The 14,551-nt window shown below is 49.8% G+C and overlaps 1 protein-coding gene across 1 annotated transcript in view; it reads left to right on the top strand.

Moving 5' to 3' along the window:
- Window positions 1–6: 6 nt before the first annotated feature.
- SCD5 (stearoyl-CoA desaturase 5) overlaps window positions 7–14,551 on the top strand; it is a 152,614-nt gene continuing 138,069 nt past the window's right edge. The window contains exon 1 of the mRNA XM_019652158.1: window positions 7–512. Coding sequence (XP_019507703.1) covers window positions 278–512 — 235 coding nt within the window. The 5' untranslated portion in view covers window positions 7–277. The remainder of the gene's footprint in view (window positions 513–14,551) is intronic.

Genomic DNA, 14,551 nt, shown 5'->3' with positions numbered 1-14,551 from the left:
CCCGCGCTCGCCCCCTCTTCCTTGCAGCCTAGTTCAGCCCCAGCAGCGGCATGGGTAATACGCCAGCAACAGATGCCGGGCTCCCAGATTTGCATCCTTAGGCCACACTGAACGCCTGCGGAAGAGAGAAGGAACCAGAGGAGGGCCGGGAAGGCGGGACGGGAGGTGCAAGGATCCCCTCTGAAAGGCAGAAGCCCCCGCCCCCACCGGAGAGCTCCGCGCCGTCACAGCTTTGCCTGCCTGCTGTCGCGCCGCCAGCGCCCACCTCTCCTCAGCCATGCCAGGCCGGGCCGTCGACTGGGTGAAGGTCCCCTTCCGCAACGCCACGGAGGAAATCCGTGCGGGGGACGAGGGCTCGCAGGGCAGCGGCGGCTGCCAGGAGGGCCCGGGCGCACGCGGGCAGCGGCGGAACATCGTCTGGAAGAACGTCGTCCTGATGAGCCTGCTCCACTTGGCTGCCGTGTACTCCTTGGTACTCATCCCCAAAGCCCAGCCGCTCACTTTGCTCTGGGGTAAGTCCTCCGGCGCCTCCTGAGCCCCGGGCCCCGCGGCGAGGCCGTGCCGGGGCGCGCGAGGTCGCTGATCGGCTACGGGCTGTGCGGAGCCCGGTTCGTTCTCCCCTCGCCTCGCCCCGCCCAGTGCTCCCCAGCTCTCTAGGCCTGCAGCTACCCGCCCTTTGGGACCGGCAGGTATTTCTGTCCAGGTATTTTCAACTTCTGCCTCCCCCGCTGTCTGCCTAAGTAGGCTCATTGGCCGGCTCCCGGATGGAGAGCTGGAGGGACCCGGCGTCCTGCGGCGCCACAGCTGTGTGCAGAGGTGCACGAGGGGAGACGCAGGGCACTGGTCGGAGCAGCCTTCGAGGGAGGGAAGGCTGGCGGGCTGATGTTGCCCGCGAGGGCCCCAGGGGCTCTCCTATCTGCCTGCTTTCAGCTTCTCAGTGTCCTCTGCGGGCCACGGATCTTGGGGCCGAGTTAAGGACAAGAAAGGAGGTGCAGGGGGTGGAGAGACGTGGCCTAGGAACAGTCTTGATTTTCGCGCACGAGGGGGGAGAAACCAGTTCCCGTCCTAGCCCCTGCAAGGCTCCTATCCCTGCACCCTCCGTGATCGTCTGTGTCCAGCCGTTCTTTGTGTTACCAGAAGTTTCTTGGCAAACATACCGAGCTCACGTTGAGAGCGCTGTGCCCCCAGCACAAAGCTCCGATTGTAGCCACGCAGAGCCCCCTCCAGGCCCTGTCCCCCTCTGGCCAGTGCGGGTCTGTCACCTCACCTGTGGCTCCCCAGCTACGCTCCTTCCCAGCACCTGCACCCCAGCTGGCAGGGGCGGGAGCCGACCACCCGCCGATCCCTCCCACTCCCCAAGCCCCAGGGGCTCAGTATCTGCCCTGCATGATTCCAGCCGCTGACCTCTGAACCACCTCGAAGACCCCTTGGCCCGGTAACTGGTTTTAGCCTCGGTCACTATAGCGCCAGTAGCCAGGACAAAAGGTGCAGGCATTGATATCCCAGGGCTGAGAATTCAACGAGGTAATCCAAGAAGCTCTTTCAGCTCCTTTTCTGAGATCGCCAAGGAACGGAGACAGGAGAAATACAACCTACTTTTATTTCCAGAGGGGAAGAGGAAGGAAGAAAATAAGGCCTCTTTCTACAAAGCTTCTTATTTGACATAGTGCCAGCTTCAAATATCTAGGGTGATAACAGGGGCCACTCAGGTTCCAAGACTTTCCTTGAAATCCTGCAGTCCCTGCTCTTGGAAGGATGCCCATGTAGACCATGGGACGGTCCCTCTTAGGGGGGTGTGGCTGAGGGAGGGAACGCAGGGTTCAAAAATGGTGAGAGGGGCAGGGGTCTTTGGGAATCATGAAGGCTTTCAAAGTCCCCTGAAAGCTTTGGGTAACCTCTCTGCTCAGCCCTCCCACTCAGTGCACCTCCTCTATTCTGGGCCTTTTCACCATGGTCTTCCTTGTATGTTGGTATAATTTTGCTCTGTCTGTCTTCTTATCTCCAAGTGACTAAACTGTAAGATGTCCAGCTGTTAAACCATGAACACACATTTACCCCAACACCCAAAGCCCTCACTGCCCCAGCGCCTCCACGGAGCTTCCCCCTCTCCCCCCAGGGACTTCAGAGCCCACCTGCCTCCAGGGCATTGGGGCTTAGCCTCAATAGCTACAGTGTCAGAGAGAACTCAGGGAGAAGTGAGCACTTAAAATATTATCTTACATGTCTGGAGCTCCACAGGGCCCGACTCCACGTCTGGCAGCCACCGAGCCCCCTGATGACCCGCCAGGAGCCACAAGGACAAGGCTTTCTCTTCAGGTTTGCCAAGTCACCTCTGCTGTCGGTGGTGAAGACAGAATCTTTGTTCTGAAAGACCTTGGTCAGAGGACACCTCCCTCCATCCCAAACTCCTGCCGCTTCCCCACAGAAGTCAACACACAGAGAGAACCTGATTTCCTCTTTGTGGGTGACGTTGCCAAACCGCATCCTTACACCTCCCTGCATAGTCTTTTGTGTTGGTTACTTTTCATCAGCTCCATTCTCTGAATCGTGATTCTCTCCCTACTGCTGCTTCATTGCCGAGAGAGAGACAGAGAGAGAGAGAGAGAGAGAGACAGGCAATGGTGGATGTTGTAGTTTCAAGGTCCAAAATTGTGACAGAAACATTCCAAACAAATGAGTCTTATCTGATGGAGATCTGGTGAGAGAAGGAATGAGGGACAGAATTGAGCTAAGATCGGTGGTGCTGTGGCTAGGATATTTAGGGCAACTGGAAGGCTAGGGGCACCATAACTAAGGTGATTTTCAGTGAAACCTCTGGTGCCTTGACCCACAAATTTCCCCCTCTGGATGCCCATTTCACCCCCATCCCAACTGGCCCCGTCCAGCTTTAGGGCTGAGCTCACGCACCAGTGGGCTTTTCATTCACTTCAGGGACCTGAGTTGTCAAAGAACTAGGCTTAGCTCACCCACTGCTTGCTGCCCTCCACCCCAGGTGAGGTTGCCCTGGAAACAAGAGGCATCCATGCAGCGCACCCAGCAGAGGATGTGCTAGGTGTGCGGTGTGCGGAGAGGAATTTGCTTGGTGGTAAAACGTCACCCATGAAAGATCAAGTTGTTCAGTCCAACCTCTTCCACTGCCTAACCTCCCACCTTTTCATGACTGTCCTTGGGGCCAGAGCAAGTTGTTTTCCCTTCTTATCCCTGCGGTGTTCTGAGTAGTCAGGCTTAGAATGGAATGCTCTTCGTGCCCACAGGTCCTGAGGGATAAGTTTATGAGTTTCAAGGACAGAAAGCAAACTTGAACTAGAGGAAAAATTTTCACCTGAAGGCTTGAGCTCACAAAATTGCCTGTTTTCAGGGTTTTTGGCCCAAGGGGCAGCTAGTCCGTGCCTTGAATCCCAAGATGAGTAGACCAGGGAAGTAAGCAGCAGTAGTCATGGGGTCAAAGGAGACTATCAGGGGCTCCTTCCCAGGGAGCTTTGCCCCGACTGCCTCCAGGCGTTCTGGCTGTTGGTTTCCAGAAATGCCAGGGACTTTCTAGTTTCTCTTGAAGTGTCATATGAGTCCCCTAAATGTATCCCATGGGATGATATGGGTTTTTTCCTTCATGGGACAACTTCAGCGGTAGTACCAGGCATGCAAAGCATTTGCCCAGCTCCCTTCTTCCATCCTACCCCAGGGCAAACCTGACCATTGTTAAACAGATACAGGATTCTCTGGTGTCCTGGTCGCTGGAACATCTGTACCCTTCTGAGGGGGACTCAGCCTATGAGGAGGAAGCTGAGAGGTGGTAGGGATTAACAAGGCAGTCTGGGGACTGAGGAGTCAGGAGAGGCTGGGCTTCGAAAAGTGCGGGTCCACCAAATCCTGTCCAGTTCTGAGAGTTGCCCTACGATGTGCTGTCTTCTGTCTGGCATCGAGTAACCTCCACCCACCACTTAGGATGGTCCTGTTGGCTTTGTTGGGTTGTGCTGCTTTTTCCATCAAGTCCTGACAGTTGTTGAGGAGCCCCAAGAATGTGTGGGGAGCAGGGAGAGAGAGAGAGAGAGAGAGAGAGAGAGAGAGAGAGAGAGAGATCTGACTGTGAAGCCCTGCTCTCCTACTTACCTGCATGGCCTTGGACCAATGAATGTCTATAAACCTCAGCTTTCTCACCTGTAAAATGGGTATATTAATTAACTACGTGGTCATGAAGTTGGGAGAATTAAATTAGCTACTACATGTAAATCACCTAACACTGTGCCTGGCCCTTGGTTGGTGTTCAGTAGTTGTTAGCTGCCATTATTATGATTGGCCCTAATACGGGCTGTTTTTCTTTAGTAGAAGGAAAGGAGGCCCCCTTGCAGCACGATAAATGCTACAAAGCAGCACAGTACTTGGCTTCATTGCTTCTCTTGCATGAAAACATTGCTTTGGCTGTGGAAACAAGGGTTCTTTCTCAAAGTCAAAATGAACACAATCCCTCCTGTCCTGCCTCCCCTCATTCCCTTCTCTTGCATTTATTTTCCTCCAAAAGGCCACTATTTTGTAGATGAGAATCTTTTTGTTCAGCTGACAACTCACCTGGTCTTTAGTGTTCATCTTTGGGGACAATTGCTGTAAACACAGGCCCAAATCATTTCTTTAAATCTTAGGGTCTCAGTTTGATTTTTCCTCTCTCCCTGTCATCTTGAGCTATCTTTTTTTTAAAAAAAATCTTTAATGCTCAGTTAAAAAAACTGAAAAAATGTAAATGCATCTTCCTTTTAACCTCTGGAATTCCCAGCCCACTGTTGTTGCAACGTTTGCTTTATTTATTTATTTATTTTAAGATTTTTTATTGGAGAATTGGGGGAGGGGAACAGCATTGGGGAATCGGGGAAAGGGAACAGACAAGTTGCTGTCCTTTTGTTCTTCAGTCTAGTTGTGGAAGACGTTGCTTCACTGGCCCATGTTGGTATTATCATTGCACTCTTCCCGGGTGAGGCAGTCACTCGCAGACCATTAGATGGCCGCTCATGGAGGCTCACAACAGCTCACGAAAGCTCACACCAGTTGCTGGCCAGCCCCATTGCAGCCTATGCTATTGCCAGTGACTCAACGGCAGCCCAGCTCCAGGTCGAGCTGTTGTTCACCATCTTAGCTGTAGAGGGCGCAGCGTCACTGGGCCTCATGTGGGATCTGAACTGGGGTCCTGCTGCTCAGAGCTGGTGTCCCAAGCCAACTCTTAACCAAAGCGCCACTCAGCGGTCCCTGCATTTTTAATAAATGGGCGAGCACTAAGAACTTTACCTGAGGCTGGAATGCCACAAAACCAGGAGAATAGAGAGTGCTTCTGCCAGCTCTATAGCCCTAACATGTATAAATAGAGGGCAAGGTTAACATTATTGGTTCCGTTTTCTTTCTACCACTGGTGAAGGTCACTGCGGATGGCACTGTGATCATGAAATGAGAAGTAGTGCTACAGAGTAGAAACCAGGGCTAGCATCCTGGCATCGCCACTTAGTTCAACCTTATACATGTCCCATTCCAGTTTGTCAGCCTCAGTTTCCTCGTCTGTGAGACGGGGACAAGAACATTGAGCTGGAAGAATTGAGGCATATAATAAAGGGCCTGCCAGAGAGTAGTTGGTACTCAGTGCTACCTACCATTGTTACCTTCCATGACAGAGGCTTAGGTCATGAAACCTGTACTGGCTTCCTGGGCTGTGTGAGACTTATAGGCACTTTTGGCTCAAATAGAAGGCACAGTCTTTTGGCCCAAATATTTGATCATGACTTTGCTATAAAATTTTATTTCTCCCCTTATCTAGTTTATGTGTATTGTATACATTTTAATAATTGCTTGGAAAAGCCATTGATATTAGATTTACAAAAGAATGACCCAGCCATGATGGTTTCTTTAAGGTTTTACAAAAGACAGCATTGTCTTTGGGTGTCATTATTCTCACTGAGCATTGATTTTGACATTCTGTAGTTCCCGGCGTGCAGTCTACCTGTCCCTCTGCAGTGACATGTCATCTTCCTTTGCAAGTGCCACAACTCTGGGATTGAGAGTCTGGGCTTTGGAGTCAGAGGGTCTGGGTTCTGAGCCCAGCCCCCCAAGTTCAGCTTTCAGCAGATCACTCCCCCTCCCTAACCTCAGTGCCCCCAACTGTACCACGAGGACAATAACAGTACAGCCAGCAGCTGGAGGGAAATGAAACCGTACAGTACAGAACTTGGCCTGGAAGCGGGCACCGGGTCTTTGTTAGCCATTCTGCCGCAGTCACACGTCCCCTTAGCGCTTCCTTCGTGCCTTCCCTCCATGGAGCTCCTCCTTTGGAGGCTGAGACTTGTTGCAGCCTGTCCCCTGATTATCAGGAAGCCCTGTTTGGGGTAAAGGCAGTTTGTCTCCAATTTTCTTTCTGTTGACGATGGATTGGTAGCCACAACAACAGGTACCAGCTGTCCTTCCTCAGAAATGCCTGTCGTTTGTTCATTATGTGTGTGCATGGCCCTAGAGAGATCCTCACAATGGTGAGGATGTGTGCAGTTGGCGTATTCCTTCATCCACCCATTCATTCATTTCTTTCATTCCAGTGATTGTCAAATAGTGGCTGCACATCAGACTCACTTGGGGAGCCTTTAAAATTTTCAGAAGCCCGGGCCCCCACCCAGACGTACTGAACTGGCATCTCTAGGAATGATGCCCTAGCTTTTTGTTTTGTTTTGTTTTTGAAAAAGCCATTCAGGTATTTCTGATGCACAGCTGGGCTGGGAACCATGACTTCATTTCCTCACTTAATAATACTTACTACTCACCCGTTACCTGACGGGCACTGCAACCATCCCTGACTTCATGGCAGGCACTTAGGCACCTGTTGGAGAGACAGACAGGCAGTTATCACCTGACGCACAGGTGATAACTGCCAAGGCAGCAGCAGTCACAGAACACCAGCTTGGGGAGTTGGGGCGGCTCTCTAGAGGAGGTGGTAGCCGGACGGAGCCTGGCAGGAGGCCCGAGGCTGGCCGGCCCAGGCGTTTGGGAGAGATGGCATTGCAGCCACAGGCAACAGTGTGATCAGAGCTCCCAAGGAGAGGTGAGGGGGAGAGACAGAGCAGGGCGGTTCAAGGACCTGATGGTTCCATGAGGCTGGAGGTGACCGGGGCCCAGATCCAGGGCCAGGAGTATTGAGCAGGACCAGCAGGATGGGGCGGAGGTCGGGCTTGTGGAGCCCGATCAGCCTCTGCCTGACTCTCACCTCCTCTCAGCCTATCACACACACCAGCAATGATAGAATGGTCTGGAGCCCGGTTTCTAGGCCAGACACTTTTTCGAGGGGTGCGTGAGTCTGAGGTTTTTCAGGAGAGACTCTGGAGCTGGGCCTCTCAGGCTGGCCGGAGCTGAGGGGAGGCTAGGAATACTGGTTCTCAGTTGGCATTTGATTCACAGACTCAGAGGTACTATCCCAGGACTAAGTTGCTAAAACATCCCCAGGGTACTCGCTTCCCAGACACAGAGTGCTCTCCCCTCCCCCGTTCTCCACTCTCTCCTGTGTTTCTAAAAGGTGTGAGTGTAGGGGGCTTGTTCTCACCTCATTTCCTCCCTTGAACCCGCGTTTAAAAGCTGGTTCTCACTAGCCCACACTGCAGGGGTAGTCAGCCGTGCTCCCCATTTCCACAGTTGTTGGGGTCCCTGCAGAGTCTGGTGCTTCTAGAAAAAGGTTGGCGGGCCCCGTGGGTCCTGGCAAGCTGTGGTCCAAGGACCAGCGGCATCAGAATCACCTGGGAGCTTGTTAGAAATAAAGACTCTCAGACCCTGTCCCAGACCTACTGAATCAGTACCTGAGTGTAATCAGGTCTCCAGGTGATGCACCTTCATGCTAAAGTTAGAGACGCACTCCCCAGCCGGCCGCTCAGCCACTGGCCAACAATTCGGGGGAGCTGGACACGAGTGGGCTTTGGCAGCTCTTCGTTTTTCCTTTTAACGGCCCCCTCCCCTTCGCCTCCCTCTCCCCCTCTGCCTCACTGTAGCTTATGTAGAACGTGGCAGGATCTGCTTCTCTTGCCAAAAAAAAAAAAAAAAAAAAGGCTATTGCTAAAATCTTTCAGCCAGAGCAGCAATGTTTAATTCATGGGCTAGAAAATGAATTTTGTTTTCATAAATAGAGCTGGGGAAAAATAAAAGGGAGGCTCTGTGCACGGCCCTTGGGAATTCCTCATGTCTATTTAACAGACGGACTGGTAAAGGTGAGGAGGCCTCAGGGGAAGGCTGCCTTTCACAGAATTGTGAAGCAAATTGTATGAGTTAGGATGCTGTTAGCCTCAGGTAGCACAAAACTCAACTTCAGATGGCCTAAATGATAAGGAAAATTTCTAATGTCACTGATAAGAAATCCTGAGGTCTGGCATTTCTGGGATGATTCAGTAATGTCATCCAAGAGCTGGTTTCATTTCTGCCATGGCGACCTTGCTGAATTTAGTTTTCTTCATGGTTACAAGATGGCTGCCAGAGTTCCAGGCAGCACATGGAGTTACAACAATGTCCTGCAGAAGAAGAGAGAGGCTGCCCTTGCTGTCTCATTTTATCAGGGAGAGAAATCTTTCCTGGTTGGCTCACAGCTAATGGCTCCTTAACTCTCACTGTCAGGATTGTGTCCCAGAGCCCTTGTTAAACCCTTCATTGGCAAAGGATGCAGCCTACTCAGGGTTGGCCATCATGAGGTGGGGAGGGTGGGTGAAGAGCCAAACAAAACCCAGGCTCTGCTCCAGGGAAGAAGAGGGCATAGCTGCTGGGACAGCCAACACCTCTGCTCCAGGGGCTTCCTCCGCCCGCTGTCATGACTTTTCCTCTTTGGTGTCCCCTCCATCCCCTGGAAAGACTGTGGTTCATATGTTGGTGTGCTCACCCCCTCTGCTCCCTACCCGCTCTGCTTGTCTATGATCCTGCTGTCATTACAGTGAGTTGTAAATGTCTGCCTTTTCCACGAAGCTCTGAGCTCCGCGATGGCACTCCTGCCTCCCTAGGACTTGCGACACAGCCTCTGCTCAGCATGTACAGTAGTGTTGGGTGAATGAATGAAGGAGTAAATGAATGAATGAATGAGTTTAATCATTGTGTGGCCTTTCTTTCTAAGGGAAGTTTGCATTTTGTCTCTTAACTTAAAATTGTTTTATTCCCCATTAAAGAACTTTCCCTGTGATTTTGGGGGAAGGACTAGGGAGAGTGAAGTTTCGTCTGCCCCAGAAATGGGCATGCCCCTCTGTGCCTGTGTCCTCCCAGTGCATCATCCTGACCTCCCCGGGGAGCTTGAAGGCTCTCTATTGCTCTCCTGGGTTCTCAAGGGGTGAGGTGGGACTGGAGAAGGTGGCTCTGAGTGTAGGGAAAGAGAAAACCAGTGACTTAGATTGTGTTCTTTACTAAAGTTTTCCATGGTGACTCACTTTCCTCGGACTGATAAATAGTTTTCTCGGTCATTCTTTTTCATTTTTCAGGTGACGCAGAACCTCAGTGATGAAGTTACAGCCAGCTTTCTGTTCTCTTGCCTCAGATTTTACTTTGTAAGACATTTAAAGTCCACTTAGCCTCACCCAGCAGGTACTTTTCCGTCACACAAACAACCTAGAAAGAAGCACCTTACGTAGGAGGAAGTTGCTAACTATGTGATCAGGGAAACAAAACAATACCTTTTGGCTAGAGATCTAGGAAAACCATAGTTTAAAGTTTAGACATGGGGAAAATGTGTAGAGTAGGACTATAGTGTAGCCATTTGTGTAAAGCCTTGGAGTCCAATACTGCACATAAAGGGACTACTTAAGATAAGTGCTTAATTGATGTTGCTGTGGGTGGTTGTTGGGTGGCTTGTACTAGGAACTGCATTAGTCGCCATATGCGAAGGTGACATTGATGTGGGAATCAAGGCCTTCAGGAATGTGGAAGTTTCCTGAGAGTGCCCTTGAAATGAGGGGAGGGAAATCAAATACCAATGGGCTTGGAGATGAAACAAGACAAGAATAGAATTTAGAACTCAGGTTTAAATTCATTTTCTTTCTTTATCACTGTCTGTTATATGAGTATCATCAAACACTGGCAGTTTGACTGTGCTGGTTTCAGCTTGGTTCCCTGAAGAGACAACGGTTTATAAATGCAACCTGTGACCTAAATGGGCAAGGCCATCTCCCAGAGCACCCTCCTCCTCCTCCTCAAAAAGCATTTATCAAGCAAGCCATTAATTACTATGTCCTGAGCCAGCCACTGTGTAAAAAAACAAAGACCGAGTCTCTACCCTCCTATCTTTTGTAACTCACAGGAACAGCTGTGATGTGCCTCCAGCACTGTAACCAACAGTGTTCTCTCAGCGTGCGCAGATAATGGAAAATACTCTTCTTTAAAAGTGCCACGCATGAAATCGTGAAATTAGAAATGAATTTCTAAAATGTAACTGTTTCAGGGAATAGTTTGTCAATCCACTCCTCTAATAAATATGCTCCAAAGAAGCTTTTGCAGATGGTTACAATGAAGCTCATCTTTACTGTCAGCCTATGACTAGGATGTGTGTCCCCATGCGTTTGTTTTGCCCTGGAGTCTCTATAAGCAGAAGGAGAGATTCATTAGTCAGCGTAAATAGTGACACGCATCTTCCCCCTTCCATCTTCCCTCCACGAATCTATTGTGTTTGACTCAGTAGCTCTTGAAAAATAGGTGCATCATTAGCATTTTTGAGCTATACTCAAATGACTCCAGGGTCTTGACTCCATCTGGAGCTCTGGGGAAAATTAAGTCACTACCTTCTGCGTATAAATTGGACATGAGCCTAAACTTGGCATAGCTCCCATGAGGGTTGGAATAAACCACAGTTATTAAAGGTAATATTCCCTCATGCATAGAATTGGTATTCAATCAGTGCACACCACTGTTGCTCTATCAGTTGTTAAAATATTGAACAGATGGTGCCATTCCACATACTTCTGTAATTCACAACAATCCAGGAGCTAACGGGTCATTCAGCTGCAGGGTTTAAATCCGCATCTGTTCTGATTGGTTTTGATTGGTTGGTGCCTGGCGGGTTGTCAAATATTTTTAATATCACCTCTGCATATGCATCATCCTCTTGTTATCATCTGATCCATATAATCTTCAGCTTCTCTTTCATAATTTCATTCTAATTGAATGAGAACTTAAAAAAAATCATTCTGGCTTAAATTTATATCCCCCATACCATGTAAGGAAATATATTGGAGCCTAATCTAAATTCTGGAGTTTTAGGTATAACGCACCTGTCTTAATAAAACCTCATTTTGTGATAGAGGCAACGTATGCCTGAAAGGCAATTTTTTTTGTTTTTTAAACTTTACTGGGGAACAGTGTGTTTTTCCAGGACCCATCAGCACCAAGTCAAGTAGTTGTCTTCAATCTAATTGTTGAAGGCGCAGCTCAGCGGCCTATGTGGGAATCAAACCGGCAACCTTGGTGTTATGAGCACTGCGCTCTAACCACCTGAGCCAGCTGGCCACCCCTGAAAGGGGATTTTTATTTTCTGGTTTATAATTGCCTTTATAGAAAATTTTCCCCTTGAAAGAATTGATATTATTTTATCATCATAAAAAATAACATTGTAAAAATAAGATTGTACAGTCATTTCCTTGTGGTGTAAGGAGCTGGGAGGACAAGGAGTGGAGGTGGCACCACAAATTCAGGCAGGGCTCTTTGCTAACACTTCCCGACCCCCAATGTTGTAGGTGGTGTTTGGGCTCTCCCGTAGCCCAGGGCCAGTGCCACCTAAACCACAGCTGAGGCGTGGTACGTGGAACTGTTTCAATGGTAGAAAATTTCAAACATACAAAAGTGAAGAGAATGGAGCCTCGAGTCTCCCACACTTTCCACTTGTCTGGGATTTTTTCTTTGTAACGTTTTACTTTGCTATATCCTTTCAGACACATAGGACAGTTGTAAGAACGGTATAGGGAACTCCCATATAATCTACACAGACTCAACAGTTGACATTGTGTCCCATTTGCTTTCTTATATTCTCTGTGTGTATTTATACACATATCTGTGTATTATTTTTTTCTGAGCGCATTTGAGACTAAGTCAGGCACACCATGGCCTTTCATCTCTAAATACTTCAGTATGTATTACCTAAGCATAAGAATATAATAACTACAGTTAAGTTACCAAAACCAGGAATTTAACCTGGAGATTACTCCACAGTGGACAGCCAGATGTCATCAGGTGTCCTAGAATGTCTTTTGTAGCTTTTTCCCCCTCTTTCGGATTAGGTGGAAGGAATTCCAGACAATTGCATCTGTAAATCCCTATTGAGTATCACTTGGGATAATTCTGGCTACGTCCTCCACATGGAAAACCTGGGGGGCCCCTTTCCCGTACCTACTGCCTCCAGCTCTTTGGGGAAAATAACTTTGAGAACCTGTTTTCAAAAGAGGAAAGTCAAACCCGAGAAGCAGGAAGAGAGATGAGGAGTCAGTGCCTCGGTGTGGTCTGCGTGCTGTCTGCACGGGGCTGTCTGGGTTGTTTCTTGAATGTGCAGATTCTACAGATATGGAACCCTAACCAGACCTACAGACGGAGAACCTCTGGGAGTGGGGCCCAGGAATCTGCATTTAACAGGCACCACACGTGGCTCTTATACCCTGTGGGTTGGAGGTGCTCTGTGTCCGGCGTGGGAGTGGGGGCAGGGGGAGGTGGCCTTGGAGTGAGGCTGTGAACCTAGTAGTTTAACATCGCATCCCCCGCCAGTGTCTCAGAGTTGTTGTATGACTATTACATTGCCTGAAATTCTACCAGCCCGTGAAGATTCTTAGGGATTGATGAAGGCAGCATTTGCTGCATGTGCATAGCTGCAGGGGGCTTCCCTTAATAGGAGTCCACACATTTTCTTCTAACACAGGTTGTTACCTGAGGGAGTGGGGTTTTCATGGGAGAGAGGAAAGAGGAAGGAGAAGTGGAGAATTTGGGATGCTTTGAGGGGGTGGAGCAATTCCTGGGGTTGTGGGTGGGGGTGGGGAGTGGTGCTTGTATCACCCCTAAGATGCCTGGATGAAAAGCTGCTCAGAAGAAGTGAAAAAAACCTCTGGAGAAAGCCTCAAATAGTTCTAGGCCCAAACCTTCACCTGCCTGGGAGAAGCTCTGAAACAGTCTTTCCTAGAACTGGTGTGAGGGCTGAATTAGGTGCAGTAGCTGCACGCCCATGTCCCCCCTCCCGTGCCCCCTCAAGGATCAGCCTGACGCCAGGAGTAGCCTGGCAGCATCATTATTATCACTCCCAGAAGCAGATGTGTCCTTGGTGCTGTAAATCTGCTGTATAGAGATTATGTCTGGGTCCAGTAGATTTGTTCATTCTAAACGTGGAGGTTGATGGAATCTTGCTCTAAGGTCCCTCTGAAGTCAGGGTCAGTGGCTTTCCAATCATCTTCATTTGCTGAAGAGCAGACACTTCTCATATCAATCATGCGCCAGCTTCTCCAGCTGGTGGAAACCCAGTGCAGCTCCGCTTCGGACAAGACACATCTTAGAAGGCATCCTGGGCCAGGCTCCTTTGCCATTTGAGATACAAGGGTCCCTTTGTACAATACATGTGTTTGACCCACCAACGGTGATACGCGTGGGAAGACACCGGCTTCTAGATGTTAACTGCATCTGAGAGATGGCAGAGGGGCTAACCTAACCGGCACTCTGTTAATGGGTCCACCTGACATAGGAGGTCGTACTGGCCCCAGGGGGGAGAGGGGCTTCTGACCACCCTGACTAGGACAGTACTCCAGGAAGATATTTCAGTTCCTCTTCCTGTTGAACCTTCCCCCTCTGTTCCTTGGAAAGGAGACATGCTTTCCAAGTCACTTTTTTCTTTTAGCCCAGTGGTTGTCAAGCCTTAGCTGGTGTGTGCTTAGATCTCCAGGTTCCTTCAGCCTCCCTCAGGGGAGTCCTGTTGGGCTTCTCTCGTTCAGTGATGTGAGAGTGCAGAGAGGAAAGGGCAGGGCAGAAAGCCTTCCAAACCTGGCCAGGCTGGAGCCCTCAAAGGGAAGAGGAAACGCAAAGCACTCAAAGCACAGCTTGCCCTGGCCGTGTGCCCAGACTGTCCTGATGTGTGGGAGCAGCCCCCGGAGAAGCAGAGGTCCATGCCGGCCTGCCAAGGTGCCCTGGGGCTGCCAGGTGCTTCTTCATCCTAAAGGCTGGAGGGAAGGTTTTGGACTCAGAGTTTTGCTGATAGCTAAAGTGCTAACCTCCCAAGTTTCCTCCTGGCCAAGACCATTCTTGTAGATATTAATTGGGTTTATGAAAAAGAAGTACTTTAAAGTGCAAAAGAGGTTCTTCAGGCACCATTGTGATGGCGCGGAATAGGCGCACTAGTGTTTTGATCTCTGCTCAGGTTCAGGAGCACTGAAGGCGGAGGACTTCTGGGCTGCACGTCTCCTGCCTGCTTGGAGACAGGCTGGCTGAGAGATGTAGATATCTAGTGAAATTCTGATTGCCACACATTCGGGGACATGCACCTAGTGAGGGCTAGGTGCTGGCAATACACAGGTGAACAAGCTATCATTCCTACGCACAAGGGGCTCGCAATCTAGAAGGG

Source organism: Hipposideros armiger, unplaced genomic scaffold (genome assembly GCF_001890085.2).
Source record: "Hipposideros armiger isolate ML-2016 unplaced genomic scaffold, ASM189008v1 scaffold_175, whole genome shotgun sequence".
In the NCBI taxonomy this organism is placed as follows: domain Eukaryota; kingdom Metazoa; phylum Chordata; class Mammalia; order Chiroptera; family Hipposideridae; genus Hipposideros; species Hipposideros armiger.
The sequence above is the reverse complement of the archived record's forward strand: the minus strand, read 5'-3'. Positions and strand labels throughout refer to the sequence as shown.